At 41.8% G+C, this 25,702-nt stretch overlaps 1 protein-coding gene across 1 annotated transcript; it reads left to right on the top strand.

The window, feature by feature from the left end:
* kcnj5 (potassium inwardly rectifying channel subfamily J member 5) lies at positions 1–25,702 on the top strand. The gene is made up of 4 exons (XM_071471839.1): positions 1–301; positions 10,162–10,244; positions 12,483–13,356; positions 23,308–25,702. The coding sequence occupies exons 2-4, from the start codon at positions 10,182–10,184 to the stop codon at positions 23,691–23,693; spliced, it is 1,323 nt and encodes a 440-aa protein (XP_071327940.1). The 5' UTR covers positions 1–301; positions 10,162–10,181; the 3' UTR covers positions 23,694–25,702.

The raw sequence follows: 25,702 nt of genomic DNA on the forward strand, positions 1-25,702 counted from the left end.
TATTTACATCCTTTCCATCTCCTCTCTCACCCACACTTCCTCTCTCTCTCTCTCTCTCTCTCTCTCTCACGCTCTCTCTGTCTCTCTCCCTCACACACACACATGCACAGACAGACCCCCCTCTCACATAGGAGTAGATAGAGAGCGGTGAAGAGCAGAAGGAGCTGGGTGGCAGGGGAGAGGCAAGGAGGGCTGTCGTTGATTGAACAAAGCCAGGAAAGGAGTGCGCAGTCCTGGTGAGGAGAGCAGCTGTGAAATGCCTCGAAGGGAGCCTGCCAGCTACTCCTGCAGAGACCTGAAGGTAAGCCTCGTGCACCGCTGATGAAGAAAAAAAGAGGATGGCAAAAGGAGGAGGAGAGGGGAGGTTGTAAAGCCGTTGATGCATGGTACAATTGTGGCTCCACGTCCAAGCTGCCTCCGCTCAATTTGTCTGTGGATGGCATCGCATGCTGTGACTGCATTATGGGTTTCATTGCACAGCTACTAATCCCATCTGGAGTGGGTTGCCCTGATAATAAAAAAAAAAAGAAAAGTGAGCATTACTTGAGGAGAGATAAGAAAAGTATGAGAGTCAGATGGCTGGAAACGGAGAGGCGAGGACAGATAGCAAGAGGGGATGTGAGACAATGCAAGACACTTCAGGAGCAAGAGAGCAAGAGAAGGAAAGTGTTGATGGGGAAACGTGGCCGGATTACCCTCCTCCATCAGCCACAACCTTTATCACCACATCTGGCCTCCTTCATCTCAAGTCACTGTAGAGATACATAGATCATCACCATGCATCTCCTTGCCCTCATAGCAGGGGAAAGGGTAATCAAAAAGCAAATGGATTTCTCTGACGCAAGCAGAGAAAAGCCCGTCAACACTCCTGCTGTGTGTGCCTACTCGTGTGCCGTGCTGTAGTTCTCTCAGTGCAATGCAGGAGTTTTACAAGCGCAGCAGAAGCAGCAGTAGAAGGAGCTGGAGCAAACCCGTGTGTAACTATCTGTGTGTAACAGCAAATGTGTGTCTTGTACCGTTGACACACGCCGCAGCATGTTTCAGCTCTTACACACTCTTATACATCTATTAAAAAGCAGAACATGAAGCAACGGACATGGGGTAGTCATAGCTGTTGGCTGTGTTTTCATGAATACTGTAGGCTACAGCAAAAGCATTGAGAGGAAATCATTTATATTGATTCCCTGGAAACACTCTCTGGGCTGAGGATTAGGGCTGCTTGCTTTATTGCCTGATGTACACCCCTTTTATCTCCTCATCTGTGGCTCCAGTTCACCACACTCCGCAGGACACGTATCTCCGGAGTTGTGGCTGTAAAACTTTGATGACAATACAGTGGGCTCAGCAGCCACGTTAATCGAGTGCAGCCTTCCCAAAGCTCATGTCTTTCCTGGTGTTGTCATCATCAGGGTATGTCAAGACGGCGTCGAGGCAGCGCGTGGAGCATCATTTTTTAATATCTATTCTCGGGCAGACTGTGGAGGAATAACTAAGTGGCTGCCATCTCTGCTGTCATCACGAATGACATTTTTTACACATATGGCACATTCTGAAAGGAATGGGAAGGCCCGGTCTGATAGAGTAATGTCTCAATAATGGCTTTAGAACAAAACCTGCCTATTTGCCACAATTCAGGCTACTTTTATCACCGTAATCCACCATGACCCCGCTTACAGCTGGTTGAACCGTGATCGGCTCTTTAAAGAGTGCGGGGGGGGGGGTGCAAACTGCTAGGACGTAATGTTTTTTGATGGATGGCCTTTTGACCTTATTCTCAGTGATATCATTGTAGCTGCAACTCAGCGCTGTGTACCTTGCTCCCCTCCTGCTCAGTTATTATCCATGTCCTGATCTTTCCTAACAAGAGGACAAAAGAGGGCAAAGGGTAGATGTAATACTCAGCAGGATCTAAGGGGAGTCTCTAAAGCGAGGACGCCGTGAATAATTAATTGGATCTGTTTATTTAGTCAAGACTGTGTGTCTCTAGTGGGATGTGGGGAAAGCTCCACTCTTCAAGCAGATCTACATTCTCTAATAACACAGCGGCACATTTGTGTCAAGAGCTTAGGCAGGCGTGTAGATTTTATTTATTTATTTTTTTGTATTTAGTGCCCAGAAAAATGTGTGTGCATGTCAGAGTGCTGCATGCAAGTACAGTATCTTTTTTGTATTGCTGTTGATAGACCTACATGCATATACTTATATACTTATTATTTATGCAGCACTACTGAAATAGTTGTCATGTATTTATTCTCCTCGATCTCTAGTTTGTACACTTTGCTCTCTGAAAAAATACTTTGTGTATAATTCAAAAGTCACGGCCGTGCACTTTATGAGCTGTATATGAATATAATCCAGTCTCTTGGATAAGCAGCATAAAATTTCCTACACAACAACCCCCCACCCCCCCCACAAGGAGAATCACTCTGTTTATGCTCTCATAAATCAGTAACAAATGCAAATTCAAGCCCCTCTGTCGACTGTGTTTTGTCACCTACGATGCTTATGTACCAGATTTATGGGGCGGCCCATTCACTGATTCGGCAATGACTTCTCGTTGTGTGTATGTCTCCTACTGTCCAGTCACTGTCCTGTATGAAGTAGATACAGTGCATGGAACCGCTACTTCAGCCTTATACAACAAACCTTCACATTCTGTGTGGTTGAGAGATGACTGCTTCAGGGATCTCCTCCTCTTTATTCTGTTTGTCCACCACATCTATACCAACACGAGTGGACATGAGAGCGTAAATACACACACACACACACACACACACACACACACACACACACACACACACACATATCCAGGGTCTCCTGTCATGGAAAAGAGATCAGGGCAGAAAATACTGTTTCCTCACTCTTGGGAGTTTCATGGAACTGGCGTCAATATCTGTACAACTCTCAGCAAATAAGTAAAAATGGCTGCTTGCTTCAGGTCACCTTGCCCTTAGCATCTGTCAGCGAGCTCATCTGTAGCATCTGGTTATGCTGTTCAGGTGGTAAGTTGGAGGGAATAACATTGATGTAGCAATACTACGTGGTTACCAGTCAGGCTACCCGGTGTAATCTGTCACAGGTGACATTTTAACAGCAGTGAAAATACATTCCTGTATACATCCCATGTCCATGTTAACTGGCTCTCAAGAATCTACATAACGGCTCGGGCGCTTATCTGTCAGTGGCAGGTTATGTGGAATGAAATGGAAGTTTTACAGTGTCACCTGCTCCTGGCTCAGCCAGTGGGGCTAAATCAGCCTTTATCTGGAGTTGGTTTAATAAAGGAGGATCCCTTGTTCTATTCATGTGGACTCCTTTGTTAAGCACAGCAGAGATGTTGTTACACTGTCTCATGTCCAGCTGATAAGCATTCAGGTCAGACCAGTTTAACTATATCACATGTGAGTTCATGTTTATCGTGTTACAGGATTCCTGCATTCATATAATGCAGGCGGTTTCGGCTACTGTTCGGTTTCTGATATGATTTTTTTTTAAAACCTCTACAACCACCATCACTAATTGGCCAGTATAACAAATGCCCATGAATATGATTTACTTACAGTGATGCACAGACACTAAAATTCACTGATTCATATGGCACAGGGACAGTTTAGCTTCACATACAATCTAAACAGAGGACATTCAGTACATGCACACAGACGTTTGGAAAAATGGCGCTATAACACTGCAGAGTAATTAAGATGTAGGAAGTGAACACACACTCAGGTCTAGTCTACATCTGGAGAGTTTTTTTTTTTTTTCTCTTCACAGGTGTTACATCAGCATTTGTGAAGCATGAGCATCCATCACCCAGGGGAAGCACATCCCTGTACATTTGCAGCTCATTAACACAGATGAAATAGAGAAACACTGTATGGTTAATACGCCCTGGGTAGTGGCATGTTTTTTTTTAAATTATTGTTATTTGCCATGCTATTTTGTTTGAATGACTTATTTACTTATTTATTTTATTTGGCAGATTCTCTCTCTCTCTGTGTGTGTGTGTGTGTGTGTGTGTGTGTGTGTGTGTGTGTGTGTGTAAGTGGTTGCTGGGCATTTTTCTTCCAACTTGCTTCACGTCCACACAGCTACGACTCATTCACACCTTGTCATCCTCTGTCAGCGGTGGAGGTTTAAGCTCGTCACTAAAGGACACCCTGTCAGGAACTGCTCAGAGCCTGGGGTGCGTTACTCAGCTGCTTCGCCAAACAAGCTGGTCTGAGGATTTTTTAACATGAAACTGCAGGGTAATAATCTCATTTTATTCAGACTCCGTATGTGCTGACTATAGAGAAGGAGGCTCCTCAAAGGGACAAGCACGGGGACACAGTGAAGCATGTCAGGAATTCCAATCAAGACCATTTGACCTTTGGCTCCTCCAGCATTCAGCATGTGCTGCCTGGCTCCACAGCCCAGCCCCACCCCACTCATGGACCCCCCCGTTCTCCCTCCTTCCACTCTCACCAGTTCCCCTGTCCTCTACAGTGAGGTTAGACAGAAGATTAATGAACCACATGCAGTATAGTAGGATCAAGTTTGATGCAGAGGATTTGTACAAGTGGTTCTGATTTATAAATAATCACTAAATTAGTGTAGTATTATTGTGAAAAACACAGGATAATACTCCACATACTTCCTGCTCATTCTAGTTTGTGCTTTTGCTTCACCGTCACTCTTCCTCTCTATGACAGAGCAGTGACATGGGGACTCTGGGATCTAAAGCCATACATCACAGCAGGAGCCTGACAGACATGACTGATAAGAACAAGAAACAGGGTGTTGGGGAGCGTGCCCACCCACTCAGCCTCTCACATCTAACATCTTTCTCCATCACGTCTCTTCATGTTCCACGTCAGCGTGGTTGAAGAGGGTGTTATTTGGCTCCAACATGTGTTGGGTGTTAATCCCATCCCCTCCTACTTCAGCAGCAATGTGAAATCTTGGCTGTCACTTAAGGAAAAATCCAAAAAAAACATCCTCATCATAGCGGAAGAGTGAGGCAGATCTGAAACATGCAGCAACACAATAGCTATTCTTGGTTTGTGCAAAAAGTACCGTAAGAGGGAGATTGAATGTGGACAGTGAGACAGAAAGAAGGGTGTGTGTGTGTGTGTGTGTGTGTGTGTGTGTGTGTGTGTTGCACATCATTAGAGAAATGAATTCTCGAGTGTGAGTCAAACATCTCGGTGCAGCAGTGTCACTCCAGAGAAGGTCATCCATGAGAAGGACACAACTGGATACACTCAGCTCACTATCGGGCGTAATGGGAAAATGGGAGGCAGGGATGGTATGAACTTTGTGTGTGTGTGTGTGTGTGTGTGTGTGTGTGTGTGTGTGTGTGTGTGTGTGTTTGTTCTGCCTGGAGCCAAACGAGCTGGGGCTGTTTTTAGTCATTTGACCCACCCGACCTCAAAGTGTCATAAGTGAGCAGAGATAGGGATGAAGCCATGTTATTTTATGGGCCAATCTAAGCCCGGGACATAATCATGACAGGTCCAGTAACCATGAGTCTTTGCTTTCACTTAAGGGGGCGGAGAGAGGGAGGATATGGAATCAAAGAAATAGAAAGTTCTAGTGCTTCCATGGCCAAGGAACAGAGACAGCACATAAGCTGGAAAGACTCTGCCAGTGAAGATATCTATCTGATGCAGTGATTCAGTAAATATAGCTGCTGTTTCAGGGCTCTTAAAAACCCAGCTCTGCTGCGTCTTCTTTTCCCCTTTTCTTCCTCTTTCTCTCTCCCTCTTTCTTTTCTTTCTGCCTCTTTTTCTCTGTCTCTCCAGTATCAGCATTGTATTTGATGAACCAACAGAAAACCACAAGCTATGACCTCGAAATCAATGGATGAGTGCCCACTAATAGTCAAATCTGTATTGTAAACCAAGGGGCCCTGCTGAGTTTGCAGCATCCTACTGCTATTTGTAGCCCTGTCATGCGCAGAGTTACAACCTAAAAGAGGAAGAGTGGAAGCATAAGCACTATTGTCAGGTGAGAGCCTGGAGGGCTTACTGAAACGCATATATGTTAGCTATATATTTAGACGATACTGCTGATTGTTCTTATTCCTGAAAAGTAAACAATTCGGAGATACAATGCTTGCACCCCATGGCAGAGAGCAGCACTCTCAGCATTTACAAAACACGCACATCTGAGCAAATTTCAAGCAGAAAAACAGACTAGAAAAGCTAAATTGATTACTTCCATTTGATGGGATATAAAACAAGTAATCTGCAGAATGAATCAGTTCACAAGCATGTTGATCAAGTGAGAATTCAGGTAATTAATCTGTTGCAGGGTCTTCATTGGGGCAGTGATTAGTATTGATAAAAAACCCTCTCTTGGCTCTGCTCCAGGCGAGCTATTACCTTTCACAACTGCACACAGAGCTGACAACACAAGTTTCTGAAGTTCTGAAATTGTTAAAAAATTAAATCACGAGCAAGTGCTTTTCAGTACAATACAGACCCAGAGGGAAAATTATAGATCTTTCCACAGGTTAGAAGGGAAAGAGTCACATTTTGCTGCTGCTCTGTACAACTTATGGTTTATAGCGTGCAGCGTCAGCAAATAAGGAAAATGTATGTACTGTAGATATCCCTTAGGAAGCAAGTTCCATGGTTTACCAGTACCTCTTGGCTCTAAACACAACAGATGAGTGCTCTTGTTATCAGCACACAAACACAATTCAGCCAAAGCATCCTGTCACTCTCCCAGTAACAAGATAAATGCTTGTTACCCTCTTAAAGCACTAAGATAAAACACCCCAGCTGGTATCCATGTTCGAACACCTCTCATTTGGGCTTGTTGAGTCTGCAGCTGTGAACAGACACTGCAATCACAGCCTCACTGAAAATACACACAGGTCTCGAGTTCACGAATCTCCTGGGAGTCATGTTTAATTCATGAGAGAACCTAAAATGAGTCAGAAAGCGAGACCTTGCAACCCCTTTAATGTATTCAGTGTGGTTTTCCAGAGGCTTTGTGTGTGTGTGTCCCGCACCTCTGCTGTCTGTCCGTCTGTCTGTCTTTTCCCTGCTCAGATGCCTGTCACGTCACTCTGCCCTTTGCTTTGGACCATCAATGTCAACACTACATTCCTGTGTGGATCTGATTTGTGACGTGGTCCTCTCACTTCTCCGCGCTTGCCTTTGCTTTCCCCTCTCCTCGCTCGTCAGCGATCAAATAGAGTAACATCTAAGACAGATGACAAAGAAATGTCAAGTGTTGTCAAGGACAGCAACCAACGGCAAAAGTAATTTACCCATGTTCTTTTGCTGGGTCGGTTGCAGAGCCTCGTGCATCCCTTGTTCTATTAGTAAATTAAAATTAGTTGATTTTCAAACACACCCAGGGGCTCTATAACTTAATTGCCTCTTGTGGAGCTCCAAAGGTGTTGTAAGATTGCTGCTAAAATTAGGGCCTTATCGGAGGTCCAGCCCCCCTCCTCGACACACTCACAACCCCACTCCCCTCTTTAACTATAGCAGTACCTGCTATTAAATCCCACATCATTCAGGAGACATTGAAAGTGTTCCTATTCTACTTCTCCTGTCACTTTGGACCCCTCATAACAGATGTTTAAAAATACCTGTTTTGGCATACATACTTGGGAGCAGAGAAATACTCTTTAAAATCACATCACACATATTGTACACTGTCAGCACATCACCTTATCGCTCCAGCCGAGCTAAAAACAACCACAAAGATAATATGTGCAGTCATTTTTATATTTGATTGAATGTAAAGTAAAAAGGGGCAACTGGATTTTCTGTGACTGTAGGCTAAGCAGGATTATTTATTTCTGTCTCTCACTCATTATGAAAGCATCGGTGTGTGAGAGGCTTTGTATTGTGTTTGTAGCAGTGTGTGCATGCATCTGTCTGCATGTGGGCACATGTAGCTGGAGCTACTGGCGAGGCTGGCAATGACAAGCCTGCTCTTTGGGAAAATGACGCGGTTAAAAACGTCGCAGCTGCGCCTGCTTCATTGTACCGGCAAATTAGCCAACAGTGGCCACTTGGTCATCTCCCATGTGATGTTAACAGCTAATCCCTTGCTTTAGTCTTCCAGCTGTGACAATGCAGCAGCTTTATCATCCTGTTTTATTATATTTGTACATACTATATCGGGGGCACACAGCAATTTTATTTTTCCTCTCTTATGGTTAATCGTAGTGTTACCACACATTTTATGTGTTTTTCCCCATAACAAGAGTATGTGCATTTGCACATACCGGTTATTACTGGTTTTTCCAGGTGCAACTGATTTGTTTAGCTAAACACAAACATAATTCCTGGAAGTGCTACACTTGTCTGCCACATGCAAGTTGTCAAACATCAGCCCCTCGTGTGGTTAGGTTTAGGCAGCAAAAGACAAATACACATCCTCTCTCATGATTAAGTGCTGACCACAAAGGTTCCCTGACTTTAATTGGTTCAGTGAATAACTAAACATATCCATAACCTTTAGTTGCTAGAAGCAGATGTTGAATTGCAAATTGAAAATATGTTGTCAGTGAATATTTTTGCAGACACATTCAGTCACAACATTTTGTGACTTTGACAAATATGTTCAGCTAGGTACTAGGTACTCTAGTACAGCAGTGAGCCGACATCAGCATGCTAACATGGCAGTGTTATGTTGATGTTTTGCAGGTACAACGTTTACCATGTCCCCTTTTGAGGCATTAGCATAGTAGTTATTAGTCGCTAATTAGCACTAAACATAAAGTGCAGCTGAGGCTTATGGGAATGTCATAAGTTAGTCAAAAACGAGGTATTGGATTAACATTTTAATCTAATAATGGTACTGGATGAAAGTTTGTATATATCCAGTAACCATCTGGAGACCATGAATGTCTGAAACAAATCTCATGGCGATCCAATTTTTCTTTTTTACTGAAATACAAAAATATCGACCTCATGGTGGAGTGACATGAAAGGTCAGCGAATCACCAAAGTCAGGAGGAGTCATCTCCTTAGAACCATGGAATTTCATAACAATCCATCAAGTATGTTTAGATATCTCACTGTACCTTACACTGGCAAAAAAAACATAATCACAGCTGGCTGATTTATGTGGGGACACCACCATTGGTACAGTGGCAAACTTGAACTGAAGACATTTTCATTTATGGTAAAATCATGAAAGCTTGATGATATTTAGCAATGGTCGCTGTGGATGGATGAAAGAAGACTGCACCATCTGAATATGGATAATATTTGGTATTAGTCACTACTCTTAATATGGGCTTTTTGTGAAATAACATCCCTGCTTTTACCTCACCTCCACATTATGGATGTGAAAAGCTGTGTAGTAGTTCCAGCTACCATTAATCTTCTAATTGAATTTTATTGCATATTAATGTAGATCATATGCCAATGATTTAATGCATTGTGGTCAATTTTCTAATTAACATAATAACCTAGAATAGAAAAATATGTACGTGTAAGAGTGGAATTCTACTAAGAAAGTATGGTCTCAAACAGTAACATTTTTCATAGAGCAGATACCTCTGGATTTTGCTATTCTGTTATTCTTCAAAGTTTAAGTTTGCCTCTATTGTTGGATCAGCTAATAACAGTTTAGATTCTACCTGACTCTTGTTAAAGTTGTACAAAAATGGTTTACAAATTAATTCCCATATAGTACCATTCCCTGAGTCTAAATATGTCATGGCATTGTCATTAGTTGCAGTTTAGCTAGTTATAATGGTATGACAAACACTTTATAGAAAAATTATAAAAACCAGCACAGATGTAAACATCTTACTCTGTTGAAGACCTGACCCTAATAATTCAAACGGCCCTTGTGGGTTTTTGTGGGTTCTAATTACACCAGCCGACACATATTGACATATTGACAAATTGAAACAATTTAAATGACAGGTAGAAAATATTGTGCCTGGGGGGTTTCACTATATATCAACCTAATATTGTTAGTGTAGACATAATGTATGTACTTTTCAAAGCAGATGTGTAATTTAAGTAGCTGCGGGTTGAAAAGATGAAAGATGAAATGGCTGAAGCTTGAACATTATGTTGTGGGGGCACTGAAGCTTTGACCTTTAAACTCCGTTGTATTGGCAGATTTTCATGTTGGTGATCAATGATCTGAATCTCATTCTGCTCATTCACTAATGTACTTTCTTATGTCCTGTAGGTGTTGAGCTTCAGCTGAGAATGGCAGGAGATTCTCGAGTCCTCATGGACCACAACATGGAGATAGGAGTCACACCTGCACAGGTAAACTGCACAGCCACTACCGGTCAAACACTGCACTGATTCTTATTTTTCTTTCCACAGCTGGGGAAAAAAAAAAAAAAAAACACACGTGACATGAGCGACAATATGTGAAATAAAGGAGGTGTGTTGGCGGGGGCTCATTGAGAAAGCAGATTAAGACAAAAAAGATGAAGAGATAGAGAGATGGGAATGATTCGTAGGGACAGAGCTGACTGTGTGTGAGAAAGAAAAACCAGAGTGATGGTGTTCAAGAATGGCAAGAATGAGGAGGATAAAAAGGCTGTTAGATATGTGGTAGATATGCTGTACACATACTTTACAGATTAAATCAGCGGTACAGATTATAGCTAGATCAAGCCTCACAAAGCATGACCAAATTTGTTTCTCCAGGTCTGATAGTTCAGTTCAACTGTGGAGAGCAGGTGTCAAGTTACAGACACCTCACTTGCTCCCTGTAAAGGTCGGTGGAGTTGTGTTGGTCGTCTGTTCTGATTCTCTGATTCTCCAGATGATTGGAGCTTGTACTTTCAAAGCACGACAAAAAAGACTCAATGAGAGAAAACACCTACCACTTATTACTGCCACAAAGGGAGAACTAATGAATTTCTTTATGCACCATCACCCCCCCGGGGACCGTATTGACTACAAAGGCCAAAGATTGGGCGGAATTGCTCGTGACAGCTTCATCTATCACTCAATTAGCCCCGGCCCAAAGTGTGGAAATGAATGACCCTATTTTGGCTGTCTTTCATTTACAAGCAGTGTTGTACTGATTAGCAACAGTTTAAAAAACAGCTGTGTACATTAAGTGATGTTGTCAGTGGACAGTTTGACTCTAAATAACCGTGGATTGACTGTGCACTGAATTTATATTTGATCCAATATCCCTGAGTACAGCTGGTAATAAGGGAGCCCATTGACATTTAGCAAGCGCATTGTCATCAAGCCACTAATTGCAATGCGGGTCAATACGCATTGTCTTTCAATTCTTCTTTGTCAAAACGTTCCTTAAACAGGCATCTCTTCAAATCAATACCTGTAAACTCGATACATGCAGGCCTGACTGAATGTGCATGTACATGGGACAGCAGTGAAACAGCACATGACATCTCAATGAAACTATCCTGAATAAACCTGTCTGAGAGATTTTATTATCTGGGCTCCACAGTCTAATGCACTGCAGGGATATTGTAGGGCCTGAGATAATGTCCTCCTCCGCTGAACTCTGACAGCGATCGTCTGTGTGATGGGAGCAGAGGAGCGTTCGGTGTAAGCACAACGGGAGGTAACCTTCCTGGTGATGTGAGCACGACTCTAAAGAGAGATGGATCGCAGGTGTCTGATTAGTACTGAGAGATTCAGACGGAGCAGGAGCTGTTTTCTTGCTTCGACACAATGCATTTCAATTATCAGCTCGGATTGGAGAGTGTCAGCGTGCTGCCAACATGTCCTTCGCCTGTTTGAAAGGTGCCTTACAGCTTTGTCCTTCTATACGTGTGTGTTTCGTCATGTATGCGTCAGGCCAAGAAGGGGGTTAAGCAAATGGACAAATTCTCTGCAGCCCCTGCAGGAATACATCACCAGGCTGTGTGGCAGTCATCTTAAACCGTGTAAAACAATTAATATTGGACTCCTGCGTGTATGTGCGTGGAAGCCAGTTTATAGATGGTGCAACTTGTGTGCCCAGGCATATGCCACTCTTTTTAAGGATGCGATACGGGTCTATTGGGGAAAGATGGAAGGTCTGTTCCTATCCAGGCCTGCCAATGTCCCATAGGGTGCGAGGGGAGGGAACGCAGGGGACATGGAGACAGGCAGGGCACAGCTGTGGAGCCAGATCGCCTCACTGGAGCTGGGCCAACATAAACAAAGACCTTGGCGTCCTTGTGTGCTTGTTATGTCCTTACTCTGTGTTTCTCTTTCTCCCCATATATACGTACACCGACAATGTCATTGTGGAGCAGCACAGAGCAGTGACTTTGTAACAGCTCTTAATTTTATTAGCCTGACTGCCTGCAGCACAGACCAGTGTGTTTTTGTAAAGGCTGAAAGAAAATCCCACAAACCATGTTAACACCTACATCCTTCAGCAGAGATTCAATATAGCGAGGAAATCAGTGAGATAGCCACTATTTTCTTGCTCTCTTCCCATCTTTCTTTCTTCACCTGCTCGTATTTCTTTCACCTCTGTGTCCTTATTTTGCCTCTCTCCTTCTGTATCTTTCCTTTCCCACATAGGTGAAGAAGCTTCCCAAACACTTGCGGGAGGCTCAGATCTCGACAGAGCGAACCCACTTGATTTCTGACCCGGCGAAGAAGCCACGTCAGCGATACGTGCAGAAGGACGGCAAGTGCAACGTCCATCATGGAAATGTGCAAGAGACCTACCGTTACCTCAGTGACTTGTTCACTACGCTTGTGGACCTACGCTGGCGTCTTAGCCTCTTCATTTTCACCTTGGTGTACGTAGTCAACTGGCTTTTCTTCGGCTTTCTGTGGTGGCTGATAGCGCTCATCCGTGGGGATCTGGTGCATGCTGACGAGGAGGGCTGGACCCCATGTGTGGAGAACCTCAACAGTTTTGTCTCAGCCTTCCTCTTCTCCATTGAAACGGAGACCACCATTGGGTACGGTTACCGTGTGATCACAGAGAAATGCCCTGAAGGCATCATACTGCTTTTGGTGCAGGCCATCTTGGGTTCCATTGTTAACGCCATGATGGTGGGCTGCATGTTTGTCAAGATCTCACAGCCAAAGAACCGCGCCGAGACCCTCATGTTCTCACACAATGCTGTGATATCGGTGCGAGACAACAAGATGTGCCTGATGTTTCGGGTGGGGGACCTGAGGAACTCTCACATCGTAGAGGCATCGATCCGAGCAAAGCTGATCCGCTCGCAGCAGACCAAGGAGGGGGAGTTCATCCCGCTCAACCAGACTGACATCAACATCGGCTTTGACACGGGAGACGACCGGCTGTTCCTGGTGTCGCCGCTCATCATCTCTCACGAGATCAACGAGAAAAGCCCCTTCTGGGAGATGTCAATGGCACAAATGGAGAAGGAGGAGTTCGAGATCGTGGTTATCCTTGAGGGAATGGTGGAGGCCACAGGTATGGAAAAGGGGGATGGGGAGTGGGGGATTATGGGAAGTGATAAAGGCAAAGACAGGGAGAAAGGTGAAACAGGAGGACATATGGATGACGGATAGATGAATAGAGAGAGACAGAGATTGATGAACTGTTGGATGCAGGAAGTGAGCTGAGTGGGCGGGATGGGAGGATGGATAAATGGATGGAAAGGCAGAAGAGGCTTACATGGAAAGATACTGCGGCCTAAAAGAGAGGAGGAGCAGGAGTGAGTACCTGTAAGTACTGCAGATTGCAAAAGATAATATTGTAATGGATGGAAAGACAGAGTGGCTGACATTAACAGATAATCGACTCTCTAAGTGAGACATAAATAATATAAATGCATTGCAGTTCAAAGTTAGTGCAGGTATTAAGGACTTTATATTTTTGATGATTTTATAACAGCTGATGAATGTCTGTTGTTCTCTTTTGCACATTTCCTACAACTACAGTTCTGCCTTCATCAACAAATTACTACCACACATTTCCAAGTATTTGTTACTTCAACTGAGCCAAATGACTGAAAGTTGATCAGCCTTCCAAATGTTTCTCTGAACTCACTGGCACCCGCATTTCCACTGTTGCTACTTCAAGGTTATGTCTTTGATATTGTTTATTTCAAAATGAATGAAGTGTAGCTGCCCACACTGCTGGTCTGTGTTTTGGGTAAAGGCCAAGCAGTCCTGAAAAGTGCTCCAGGCTGGTTACATTTACGAGGCAGACGTTACCTGGTGTTTCTGTAAAGTTCCACGCAGCTCCTGTTTCCCAGAATGAGTCTGGGCCCAAGGGCGGAAGAGGAAACATGGAGATTCAACTCGGCAATCAATCTATACCCATCAGTCGCCTTTTTATTCATCATTAGAGTGTGATGAACACAGAAACCTTCACAACATGATGGCCCACAGCTAACTGTTAATTTGCTGTTCTAACATGTTGTCTGTTGGGCATTGGCTAAATCAGTTATTGTTTATATGCCTAAACTGAATTGTTTATTGGCCTTTGTTCAAGGACTAATTATAATCCACTCATTTGAAATACAATGCATTATACATGTCACTAATTTACTTTAGTGGATATCACCGTACTTTGCATCAGTAAATGAGACACACTGGTTGATTAGGAGCATTTAGTCTTGTGGACACAATTGTCTTTTTAAAAACTCGAACAAACCACCGAGCTCCCTAATGCGATCAGGCATGGCTTTGCATGCATCTGAGCATTTCTGCTCTATTTCATTTTTGATTTTTTTTTCTCCCCCCCCCTCCAAAGCACCAGTAGTCATCATGCTTCCTGCTCACGCTGCTGGATACTTGACTCAGGCATTAAATCACCTTTCGCTTCACCAGCAGAGACCATGGCATCGCGTAGAGGTTATGTCATCATCGCCCTTGACCGTTAGCCAGCAGACCCATCTACCCATCCACGAGCCCTCCCCCTTTACTTCTGTCCCCTGTTAACCCTAATAAAAATGACTAAACAGGTCACAGGACATAAGCCTGGGAATTACGGGATAACTCAATTTTTAGTCTTTTAGTTTTTCCAATTATGATATTTATGTTCAATTTTTTTCATTAGGTTCATTTAGCAGCCAGAAAACACTGGAACTAAAAACTTCAAGGGTTTGATTAACACTTGTGTTTTGTTTACAGTGGCTTTATTTATACAATGCTTGGGGCTCCTACTGACCCCACTGCTGTATGTTTTTTTACACAAACAAACAGGAAAAAAAAAAAAAAAAAAAAAATCAGCTATCAGTCTTATAAATCAGTATTGAGGTGGTAACACCTCTCTCCCCTTGCCACACACTGTACATGCACTTTCAGTCCATTACCACTAAATGGTTATTACATCAAATGAGAAAACATTTCAGGTTTTATCTGTTATACCAGCTTGGGGTCAGCTTCATGTTATAAAACATATTTATAACAAAAGCCTTATCTGAGGTTTGGGAAGAGTAGGATGACATCAAAATTCAAGTCCATCCACAGATATAGAGCATGTGAAAATGAATTGCATAAAACCATATTTTACAGCTGTGATCTTTGAGACCCCAAACATACGTAAAGACCTCTGAGACATGTCATCAGTTCAAAATCACATTTCTAAGAAATTCTCATAAGACTAAAGTAGGTCAAGTATCAAATTAATTAAAAAAAAAAAAAAAAAAAAAAAAAAAAAAAAAAAGAACCCGGGGTCTCTAGGACAAGAAATGGAACATCAGGGTTTAAACCTGAAAAAAAAGTAGCCTTCTAATTTACAATCATGCCTTTTTAATTGGGTTTAAGGCTCTAAGGTCAAAAACAGTCAAATGTATAGCTGACTAAGCACCCTCACTTGCTTTTTTGAAAATGATGAATGTGCTGTCAATGTAGTTAGTCAGTGAATGGATGGCCGATACTGTGGTATGCATAAAATTATATTTTTATCTGATCCAACAGGATAGCATAAGATTTAATATTCTAAAAACTCAAGGGGCAATGCTAGGGGAGAGAGACAGCACATTTGCTTTATTTTTAATGAAATAAAAAAAAAAAAGTCAGGATAGACAATTATGGTTTCATATCAAGCAAGAAATGATCTGATAAATGATTCAAATCAGCATATGATGATCTCCATTGATTAACTGCAGAGGCTATACAGCCTACTACAGCATAAAAACTCACTATCAAACTAAATGTTTGAAACATCACGAGCTGGATGCTGTCACAGACTCTGGAAGTGACAGATAAGAGGGCGGTGAAACATCTTCCTTTTCTCTTTCATCAGCCATCACTTGGTGGTTGTTTGTTTGACAACCAGCCTGAGGTTTTCAGTGTAATTGTGAGTCAGGCTCCGGGAATCATTTAGAACATTTGTTTCCTAGGCACTCCCAAAGCATTTGTTTTACTTTTGTCACAAACAAACCAACTAACTAACGACCATTCTGTCCTTGTATTTAAGGACATAGTATAACCACACTGAAAATACATAAAATAGAAGCAGCGTACAATATATTCAAATACATTCTCCTGAGAGAAGAAAATGAGTTAAAAACCAAAATCATGTTTATGAATATCAAAATTCTAGCTAAACCTTATTTCACAGATTTTACAAATACAGTGCATCCAGAAAGTATTCACTGCGCTTCACTTTTTCCACATTTTGTTATGTTACAGCCTCATTCCAGAATGGATTAAATTGATTTTTGTACATCAAAATTCTACACACACACACACACACACACACACACACACATAATGACAAAGTGAAAAAAGTTTGCTTGAAACTTTTGCAAATTTATTAGAGATAAAAAACATATAACATGTATATAAGTATTCACAGCTTTTGCTCAATACTTTGTTGAAGCACCTTTGGCAGCAATTACAGCCTCAAGTCTTTTTGAGTATGATGTTACAAGCTTGGCACACTTTTTTTTTTTTTTGGGGGGGGGGGGGGGGGGGGGGCAGTTTCTCCCAGTTGTCTTTGCAGAACCTCTCAAGCTCCATCAGCTTGGAAGGGGAGCGTCGGTGCACAGCCATTTTAAGATCTCTACAGAGATGTTCAGTCAGGTTCAAGTCTGGGCTCTGGCTGGGCCACTCAAGGACATTCACAGAGTGAAGCTGTGTGCTTAGGGTCGTTGTCCTTTTGGAAGATGAACCTTCACCCCTGTCCGAAGTCCAGAGCGCTCTGGAGCAGGTTATCATCAAGGATGTCTCTGTACATTGCTGCATTCATCTTTCCCCCGACCCTGACTAGTCTCCCACTTCCTGCCGCCAAAAAACATCCCCACAGCATGATGCTGCCACCACCATGCTTCACTGTAGGGATGGTTATTGGCCAGGTGATGAGCAGTGCCTGGTTTCCTCCAGACATGACGCTTGGCATTCAGGCCAAAGAGTTCAATCTTTGTTTCATAAGACCAGAGAATTTTGTTTCTCATGGTCCGAGAGTCCTTCAGGTGCCTTTTGGTAAACTCCAGGTGGGCTGTCATGTGCCTTTTACTGAGGAGTGGCTTCCGTCTGGCCACTCTACCATACAGGCCTGATTGGTGGAGTGCTGCAGAAATGGTTGTCCTTCTGGAAGCTTCTCCTCTCTCCACAGAGCAACGCTGGAGCACTGTCAGAATGACCATCAGGTTCTTGGTCACCTCCCTGACTGAGGCCCTTCTGCCCCGATCGCTCAGATTGGCCAGGTGGCCAGCTCTAGGAAGAGTCCTGGTGGTTCCAAACTTCTTCCATTTATGGATGATTGAGGCCACTGTGCTCATTGGGACTTTCAATGCTGCAGGATTTTTTCTGTACCCTTCCCCACATCTGTGCCTCTATACAATCCTGTCTCAGAGGTCTACAGACAGTTCCTTGGACTTCATGGCTTAGTTTGTGCTCTGACATGCACTGTCAACTATGGGACCTTATATAGACAGGTGTGTGCCTTTCCAAATCATGTCCAATCAACTGAATTTACCACAGGTGGACTCCAATCAAGTTGTAGAAACATCTGAAGGATGATCAGTATAAACAGAATATACCTGAGCTCAATTGTGTGTGTCATGGCAAAGACTGTGAATACTTTCACACGTTGTGATTTTTTGTTTGTTTTTTATTTTTAATATATTTGCAAAAATTTCAAGCAAACTTTTTTTCCACTTTGTCATTGTGGGGTATTGTGTGTAGAATTTTGAGGTACACTGTAAATTATTTTACTTCTATGTCACAGATTTAATTTACCAGTCCACCTGAAGGTTTTTTTTTTTAATTAACAATTCCATGTATTCTGCCCTTCTATCGCTTTTCACCTCCACTTTATTATATTAAACATTTTTATTTTTAAGTACAATATCAGAAATTATGTAGTCTGCAAACACTGTTTGCAACCATCTTTTTGTTTCAACATCTCCAAAGTGTTCAAGCCCTTATTAGACAAACAAAACTGAAATTCTCTACTATCACAGCTCCCTTTAAATGGCTGTGGGATCTCAAGACTTTAGATGTCTACCTGTATATTTTTCATAAGGTATGTAGCCATGCCTGTAGAATACATTCAATCACAAAACTTGAACCATAAGAAGTACAAAGTTAAGTATAACATATTGCTCTGAACAGAAAGTGATTATGCTGCAGTTTCTGGTGCTTGTTCTCATCATCAGTCATACGTGTCTGTGTTGCCAACAACAATCCTTGTTTTTATTATTGGGGTAGCTCTGAAAGTCATGGGTTTAAAGCTGCTTTGTGTGCTGTTTCCTTTACAGTACATTATTTCTATATCAAATAAGACATGCTTTGTGCAATTTCTCAGAATACAGAAAGGATCTTGCATCAGTATTGTGGATGTGTCAACAAGAACCTCTGCAGTGACATTTTAATTTTTTTTTTATACTCGCCAGCAAAATACAGGGAAACAGGCACCTGTGGCAGGGTCTAAAAGTAAATCTTAGGAAAGGTTAATTGTAGTGGTTTCACCGAGACAAAAGTGGTAATCATATTATCTCTGGGCCAACCAGACATCTTAGTTACCAGTGTGCATATAAAACAAACAGTATTGTCAAATAGAAATATGACCAAAACCAGGCACAACCAATATCCAGTTAAAAAGCCCCATTCTTAGAAGTTTCAAACCTCCAGCTGACTCCAGATTCTCAGCCAAATATTGAGACATGTTCATACTCCTTAGTGTCACAGTTTATCTTCTGTCCTCCCAGAGTGTCCTTGTAGTTGAAGTAGCCTAGTGTTCCTCACAAAATTTAATTTGCCCATAGACCAAAAAGAAAAAAAAAAAAAAAGAAATAAAACTGAAGTCACAAGACAAGCCCTGAGAATACAGATACAGACAATACAGGTTACGTGCCAAATCTAAGCTTAGTCAGCACAGGACACAAAGAGGGGAAACTGCAATTTGTAAAATAACACATGAACAAGACCTGGTCGTAGTTTTTATACTGTTGACATCCTGTTATCTTTTCTCAAATCATCGTTTTTTTCATTTGACATAAGCTCAACCATATCTCTTATGTACAACAATGAACAGTAATAGGTTAGGTGTGTTCCAATACTAAATGACAAAAACAGTCTTTTTCCACTGCAGAAATCATAGAAGGATGTGCACAGGTGTAATTAATAACAATGATTTAGTCAGCAAGCTCACCTGGAACGCAATATCACATGAATACAAAATACGTCAAGAGTTGATATGACATACGGGCTCACAGTCTGGAAAAAAAACATCAAGATGAGCCCAGCAGAGACTGGGGAGTGACAACAAAAAAGATCCCCCAGGGGGATGTAGTCAGAGTCTAGAGGTGGATGGTGGAGGCCAAAAGCCCTCATGGCGTGCTACATGAAAAGCAGCAGCAGCATGTGATTGCAGCAGTTACAACGGGTGTGTCAACATTGGTAAAGCACAGGTGTAGCTAATAACATCAATAATGACACATCTTCCATTTGGATGTGCCAGTAAGCCAGCATGCACAATACCAGGACCCTGAAACTGACACACCCGAATGGAAAATAGACATTTTTAAACTTATTAAATACACCTGTATTTGTCAAGGCAAAATATCTGTAGTGAGAAAAGTCTGTTCATTGTTCATTGATTCATTGTTTCCTCTTGTTCGCTCATGCACCATTTATTTTCAAAGATTATCCAGCTGCTTTTGTATTCTCTGTCCTGTTTCCAGCATTTGAGTTGAAGCGTGTTCTTGCTGCTCTGATTGTTTAGGTGAAGCGAAGCTGTTTGTGCCTTTACATGCCTTTTGAAATCCCCAGCAACAGCTTTTGTAATGCAAGAAGCAACCAGATTCACAACATCCCTTCTGAGATGCCTTTGTGTGCTCATTGTTTGTTACTTTGTCACTGTGGCTCAGGTGTAGAACCAACATAATCACAGAAGTCAGTAATAATAATGAAAAACTGCACTGCACTCCACAAGGTGAAATAGGGGCCACAAAATTGTCCCATGTTTGAGTTAAACTTGCATTGTTTTTTTTTTATTAGTTTGGTGAGAAGGTCTGTGCATCTAAAGCCTGAAAGTCACACACTGAGCACACATTGTTATGGAAAAAAAATAATACAAATTCTGTAATCTCTTCAAACTGTCAAGTCTTTGTAGCCCATGAATACATCACAGCACAAGTGTCTCCTACACACACAGCAGCCTGCAGCAGACTTTTTTCAACAGAATACAGGTACTGTTTGCAAAATATGTAAAGGGAAAAAGCCAATATGCTGTTCCGGATCCGAGAGCCTATAGCAGTAGAAAAAGGCACACATTACCATACAGTAATTGTTTAAGCTGATAGTGAAAAGTGGAAAGTGTGTCTTCAACTACAGATCTTTTGCAGTATTTGTAACAGTGGTATCTGAAAACTGTTTGTGTGTATGTGTATATGTGGCAGAGCCGTGGTACATCCTTGTTTGCTCATATTCGGAATTAATTCACTCATGAATAGATTGCTCATTTTGACAATCCCTCAGGAAATCACTGCTCTCAAAATGTGTTTACCGGTGCATCCTTAAAATATTAAGTCTCTGTCTTCCATAGGACATACACAAGTTTTAAGTCAAAGGCAGCTGGACTCTTGAACTGTGATATAGAATCTTGAAATTACTAATATGATGAGATATTAATAGTTCTTCATAACATAAGGTGATGTATTTAGATAGTATTAGCTAAAGAATTTGAAACCAGCACAAACAATGTGCAAACACCCTCAGTCACCGGTATAGAAACCCTTCTCGTTAGGAAGTGAAAGACACTATATTGTCTTTGATAATCCAGTCACAGGAACATCAAACATTTCACAAGTTAAATGTGGAAACTAGGCCACTTATATCCACAGGGAAAGCTGAAGAAAAGGTGCAAAAGCCCCTCCTCTCACCATGACATTAGACACCATATCAAATTTGGCATCTACGTCTATTTTAGAGGACATGCTTAGTGTTGTTGGTGAAAATATGCGTAAGGGAAATCGCACATTACAGTATGATGAGGAAGTCATCTGTGGTGATGTTTTTTGTTTAAAGTGATATTCGACCCAAAGTGTGTGTCAGATACTCCCTGCCTCGCCTGTAGGCTTGAAAGGTGGTTGTAATATGTTGTTGCCGTCATTAACTTGTGGCCGTTTTCCCAATTAGGAGTCCAATTAGCTAAATAGCACAGAGCCTTGTAAAACCAGACAGGGGTGAGTGAGAAATGTAAAATAACGGTAACACATCTCCTTAAGAAGCTTATCATTTCAAGGTTTAAGAGTAAGTTGGACTAGCTACATGCTAGTTTGGTTCCATTTCTTTACCACCTTTCCTCACTATTCGATCATGGATCTGTTTAAGCATTATGGGGCTTATGCACAATTGTTTATGTTATTTATGATAATGATGAATCCTCAAGAGATAGCCTAATGATAGTGGCTAGCTTGTTAACCGCTAATGATAGCATAGCAGTCTTGTTTCCACTTAACCTAAGATTCATACCTTACAGTACCATAACAATGGAGCTCATTTGTAATTAATTGTGTTGTGTTTTGTAATTCCTAAATTGTTATTAATTGTATTGTAATTAATACACATTTTCATGGCTGACACTGAAAGCACAAGTGTTACTAATTACAGAAGTAATGGCTGCATTCTGTTGAAGTGTTTGTGGTATTGCATTTGCTGACTCACCGAAGCTGCTAGGACACTTAATGGAACTGAGCCATCATTCATGTCATTGGTTGCACCTGTGGTATTGCAATTCAAAAGGTCACACCTGTGTGACATTTACAAACCAACACTTTTCCAAAAATAGACCATTATGTGATGTGTCAAAATGTATACTTGATACTACCATAACAGTTAAAGAGTAAAAACTTATAGTGAAGCTGAGGTCTTTGTTGCATTTCCAAAGCAAGTGCAGTTGCAAATCCAGTCTGCCAAATGTGCTCTTTTTTCTGACTTGAGCCCCTTTTCCACTGCTCAAAAAACCCACAAAGACCCACTAATATTGGGCTTTGTCGACAATGGAAAAGGGTAAAATTGGCATTCACAGCCAGGTCAAATGATTCTGCAGTAGGTATTTATTGGCTCTGGCTATGATCGGCATTGATGTAAACACCCCGTTAATTTTCCTGTTGTAATTTCTTTCAGTGCACAAAGACACTGTAGACAGACCTATCACGTGCCCGGTGTTGTTCAACCAGAAACACCCTGGCTATACTGCAGTTGAGGATGAAAGAGCGAGCTAAAGCCCCAAAATAAGTTTTAAAAACACAATCACCAATCGAAGCATCTCAAACAGAGTCTTGGGACGATGGGACGTGGCAGATAGCTTGCACGGCGTACTAGCAACTCACTCTTTCTCCCCTCCATCTTCTCCACTCCATTTGTGTGTATACTCTGTAAGTGCATGTAATGATATTGCTCCTTTCAGTTGTGTGCGTCCTCAGAAAGGCAAACTTGACTGGCAGGGAAAAGGTATTAATCAGCTTTTTAGTGGGTTTACCTGTGTTTAAAAAACCTGCTTGTACGCGCTAATTTTGGAGGAAAAAGGGTATTGACCAAAACATACCTCAGAAAATAAATACTGACAGTTTTTCAATTGTGTAAATCCTTTATGTGTTTTAATCATCAACTGCTGATTCTTTCTTAAAAAAAAAAAAAAAAAAGAAAAACAGACCTGTCTGTTCAGATCAGTGACATTTCCAGCATTGTAGTATTATCAAACATGATGGAGGTTTTGAGGAAACTGTGCAGGTCTTGGCCCTTTCTGCATGCACTTCCTATATAACCATGAATAATTCACTAATGCTGTCTCTCTTTCTCCCCACGCTTCTTTCCATCTCTGTGTGTGTTTGTTTACCTGTCCACTCTGATTGTGTGTGTACTTGCCTGTTTTCATTCCTGGTGTATGTGTGTGACATATTGATGTTGTGTGTATGTTTGTGTGTTTGTGGACACATACACCTATCCATGCTTGTGACAGGGATGACATGTCAGGCACGAAGTTCCTACCTGGACACAGAGGTGCTTTGGGGCTATCGCTTCACTCCGGTCCTCTCGTTGGAGAAGGGCTTCTATGAGGTAGACTACAACAACTTCCACGATGTCTACGAGACCAACACTCCCGCCTGCAGCGCCAAGGACCTAGCTGCTAAGCTTCGGGAGGGGCCTCTATTGCCTCAGCTTTCACTCCTCAGCCCTGAGCCTAAAATTCAAACTTTTGACCCCCTAAACCGCCTGTCCAAACAGGACCCACTAAGCCAGGATGAGGACAAGGAGGAGAGAGATTCAGGGGGTGACAGAGGAGAGACCAATGGCTCAGCTGCTGCTTTAGAGGAGCTGCCCCTTGCTGATGGACTACCTGACTGATTGGCCACTTCAGCTAAAAACCCAGGAAAAACTGGACAAGAGGAAAGGGCAAAATAATGCTTCATTTAGTCAATGGCCAGCTTGTTCCACTGCAGTGCTTGGAGAAACAAGACATCCGTCTCCTCTCCCCGACTCGTGCAATACTCCTCTACTAGAGTGTCAATCTATAGTATAGATTGGTTTTGTAGACATGTAAGTACACATACACAGACACACACGTAAAATATCTATATCTACACTTAAAGGTCGGTGGTTCAGATTGTCCTTTTATAATCATAATGACCACTTACTGCTATAACAGCTCAAGTTGTATAACGTTAACTTGAGCTAAACCTGGTAGCCATGACAGAGTACCATGGGCTTATTATGGATACTCCAGTATTCTCATTTTAGAGTGTGTTGATTCACCTTCATTTAAGCAGAGTATCAGTCTCATAACTCAACTAATGTGTCTGACAGCAGCTTCTGCGTGGTAATGGAACCTTGTTATTGATGAATTTGAAAAAAAAACATGGGAGATTATTATTTCCTTTCTCTGTCAGTGTTGTTATTATTCTGTGTCCGAAACGGCGTTCTCCTAGGAGGAAATGTATATGGCCTCTAGTTCGCATAGGCAAGACAAGATGTAGGAAAATGTTCTATAAAAGGCAAAGTCTAGTGGCAACTGCAATCCAGTTTTGTATTCTTTGTTCACACCTTCCTCATGGTTGTACTGTCCTAAATACTCCCATTGTGTGTTGTCTAACTGTCTCCTCGACACACTGGGAGCCTTGACCCAAAAGAAACCAGCAAGTACCTCATTTTATACTCAATTTCAGGGTTTGAAATTAACAAAAGGGAAGTATTTCAATGCTGGTAAAAGCTAAATGCTACTCACTTGACTATTTTGAAAACTTCTTGGCTGATTAAAGATTTAATTCCTCCATCCCACTGCAGCAACTAAAACATTAATTCCAAGCCCATTTCTTGGTATGTGAAGCACAATTTCCCATGAGGTGACTCCACACTGACTTAACCGCCCACCTAGCCACTGCTACTAACTGATGCATGTCAGTCCTCTTTAAAAGTCACATTCAAATGTAGATTCAAATATTTATATGGAATATTTATGCTCAACTGCTATTTGAAATGTTCTTGATTTTTATACACCACACACACACATGAATATTTCAGCTGCTACACAAGCAAATGAAATGCTCCATGTATCCTTTTATGTTTGTTTTCTTTTTGTTTAAAATATTCAGAAGACATTCAACTTTGTTATTTTGCAGTTGCATAAAAGCTGCTGATGATAGATGCAGGTTTTCTGTCTAATCTCACAGGTTTAGTATCTGGCCAGCCCAACACCTGCAGTATTTGCCTCTATTTCTAACTATTTCCTCTGACCTTCACCTTTAGTTTTCCCCTATATAATTTGAAGTCTCCTTTGTCCACACACACTCGGTTCAATCCGCACTTTGGCCCTCTTCCACAAACAGCCCCTGGGTCTTTTCCTTGATATAGTGTATGGCCCTTGTGACTACTGTTTTGGAAGCAGACACCTGTGCAGTTAAAGCCATAGACTATTTTTTGACTTTTCTTTGAAAGTACACATCAGAGCTTGCATGCATGAATCAACTCCTTTGTCCCCCCCACCACCCCCCACCCCCATTGCTGAGTTTAATACAGTAAGAAATACAGGGTATTTTTTAGGCATGCAAATTATGAGATTTCTACAATATGTTATCAGTTAATGTGTTAATATCCAATTATCATTTCTTGATAGAAAAGTGAGATTCCTGATACTTTAAAATCTCCCACTCCCCAATTGAATGTTTTCTCTTCTTTCTTTTTTACAGATGCTTGTCCAATCAATGTATTTATTTTCACTGTGACATTAGAGCATCTTACTATGTATTCCATTTGCAAAATGATATGTTTGTCATTAGAGAGAGCTCATCTTTCATTGCTGGAATGTCATCTGTTTTCTGTGTGTTCTCATGGGAATAAACATAATATGGGCGAAAGAA

The sequence above is a fragment of the Trachinotus anak genome, unplaced genomic scaffold, assembly GCF_046630095.1.
Source record: "Trachinotus anak isolate AG129_WGS33_773 ecotype Australia unplaced genomic scaffold, CSIRO_AGI_Tana_v1 ptg000034l, whole genome shotgun sequence".
In the NCBI taxonomy this organism is placed as follows: Eukaryota; Metazoa; Chordata; class Actinopteri; order Carangiformes; family Carangidae; genus Trachinotus; species Trachinotus anak.

Coding starts and splice junctions, on each gene's coding strand:
- kcnj5 (XM_071471839.1), top strand. CDS start 10,182: ATGGCAGGAGATTCTCGAGTCCTCATGGACCACAACATGGAGATAGGA. Junction 10,245..12,482: donor TAGGAGTCACACCTGCACAG/GTAAACTGCACA, acceptor TTTCCCACATAG/GTGAAGAAGCTTCCCAAACA. Junction 13,357..23,307: donor GGGAATGGTGGAGGCCACAG/GTATGGAAAAGG, acceptor TGCTTGTGACAG/GGATGACATGTCAGGCACGA.